At 19.6% G+C, this 2,564-nt stretch overlaps 1 protein-coding gene across 1 annotated transcript; it reads left to right on the forward strand.

Annotated features, from left to right (window-relative positions):
- Positions 1 to 387: 387 nt before the first annotated feature.
- LOC128965199 (uncharacterized) lies at positions 388 to 793 on the forward strand. Its single transcript, XM_054311850.1, has 2 exons — positions 388 to 453; positions 536 to 793. The coding sequence occupies exons 1-2, from the start codon at positions 388 to 390 to the stop codon at positions 791 to 793; spliced, it is 324 nt and encodes a 107-aa protein (XP_054167825.1).
- Positions 794 to 2,564: the final 1,771 nt, after the last annotated feature.

A 2,564-nucleotide genomic window follows, 5' to 3' on the forward strand; every position in this document is an offset into this window, starting at 1 on the left:
ACACATTAGGCATCTAAACAGCATCATTAAGCCCATCAACATCATCATCATAACCAACCATACATATCGTTATTTTTGAAAAACCTATTTATTGCTCATTGCAATTGCAATACCAGCTAATAATAATAATAATAATAATACTAATATTTAGACAGAAAATGTATATATAGTTTAGTATAATAATTATTATTTACACAAAAAATATTTGTTTTTTGAAAACACACAGAATATTATATATAATTATAACAAACAGTAGTGAATATCTATCTCTATAGCAGAATATTCTGTTATATTTTCACTGATTATTAACTTAAAGTAAATATAAATTATTTTMACTATAAATATTAATTAATTAATTAAATTAATTAATTAAAAAAARCAATTATAATGTTACCACACGTTTGTACTACTCATCAGTGCCTGGAATCGCTATCCAAACCTGTATTTCCTAATGTAAGTCAACAACAAAAAATAAATAATTTAATTAATTAAATTAATTAAATTAATTAAATTAATTAAATATTAATCTATAAAGAGTTATATTGATCACCGATACGATGGTGTCGATCGGGTTAACCTATATTTCAACGAATTGAACAATAGGTACGACCATATYCTGMGGCCATCAACTGAGAGACGTATAGCCGACTTTCGTAAACGTCAGGACAGGGCTATGAATAATCTGAACGATTCGCGGCTCCGGTACTATCAGAACAGGAATATTGAACGCAGGGGTGAACTGATTGATGGYYTACAAAGGCATACCATTGCCCATCATAGGAATCGTATCTAAAAAAACAAACAAACAAACATACAGTTCCTCTCTATTGTGTTTTATATGAGGGGGAGGGAGGGGCAAACCCCCCTCCATCCTACACAAAAAAACTTATGGTATAAAGTAATATAAGTTTTTTTTGTTTGTTTAAATCAATTAATATTTGCTACGATTTTTTTTGATGCTATTATTATTATTATTATTACTATTAATTATTTAATTAATTATTACTTAATTAATTATATACTGTATATCTATAGTTTAGTTTGTTTTGTTTTTTTTTTTGCATAATATAATTATTTGATATATATTTTTAAAAATAAAATTTATTATTATTTTGGAAATAATTAATAATAAATTTTATTTTATTTTGAAAAAATTAATTAATTAATTAATTAATGTTTTTTTGTGTCTATGTTGTTGTTGTAAAATGATATGCAAACTGTTATGATATGCAAAAAAAATTTAATAATTTTTTATATATATATATAAAATGATTTGAAACTTATTATTATTACGACTATTATGTTTTTAAATAATTTTAAATAACATTATTTGATATTTTATTTTTAATGAAAAAAATACGGTTAAATTTTTATTATTACTATTATTGTAATAGATAATATTTTTTTATTATTTGATAATTATTATATTGTGTTACTATTACTTATTTTACATATGTGTTTACTATATATTTATATATATATTAATTATTAAAAATTATCTATTAATCTGTTAGTAATAAACAATTTTAGTAATCTAATCATTATTGCAATAATACTGACAATAATTGTAATATTAAAAAATTGTTGAAAAATTATTTATATAAATATTAGTTGCAATTAATTATTATTATTATTATAAAAACATTTATAAATGTATTTAATATATTATTATTATTATTATAAAATGTGAATTTAATAATTAATTGTTTATTGTATTTTGTGAATTAACTAAATAAATAATAATTACAAATTGTTTTTTTTTGAAAACTTAATAATTAATTTAAATTAAATTGTTAATTATCAAATTAATTAAATAATAAAATTTTATCTAACTTCAAATTAAACAAACAAAAAATAAATAAATGTGTCTAGTAAAATTGTTGCTAGCTTGTTTAGTGCCACCTATATCAATTGTAATACTAACAAAATCATGGTGGTCATCGACCTTGCTAATTAATCTACTATTAACTTGCCTGGGTTGGATACCCGGGTCAATACATGCTTGCTATCTAGTATTAACTAGAATTGAACCCGAAATCTATCATGTTACAACAAACAATAATAATAATAATAATAATAATAATAGTTTTATTAGGACTAAACAAAATGAGCATGCTAATTTACAACAATTACCTAATTTTATACCGTTACAATTTATTATTAATTTACAAAATCAATTACAACAACAAAATAATAATAATTTTAATGAAAATAATTATAATAATTATATTGAAAATCAACAAACAATTTATACGATAACAAATACATATGATTGTTAATAATGTTATTTATTTATTTTTGTTATTTATTAATATTTTAATTTTATAATAATTAAATAAATAGTTAATAATATTTCCAAATTAATTATTATAAATAATTAAAAAATTATTGTTAAAACTTGTATACATATAATACATTTACTTATATAAAACAAATTAAAACTAAAAATACTTTTTTTTTTATTTTTGAAAAATTAATGACAAGTTTACTGAATCTTTAAATTTTAGATTTTTTTTCAGAAATCTGTGTTCAAAAAAAATAATATAAAAAATTTCAAAATGTTT

This window comes from Oppia nitens, unplaced genomic scaffold (assembly GCF_028296485.1).
Source record: "Oppia nitens isolate AA-2021 unplaced genomic scaffold, nextdenovo-longstitch-racon4-pilon3 scaffold16_pilon_pilon_pilon, whole genome shotgun sequence".
Lineage (NCBI taxonomy): Eukaryota > Metazoa > Arthropoda > Arachnida > Sarcoptiformes > Oppiidae > Oppia > Oppia nitens.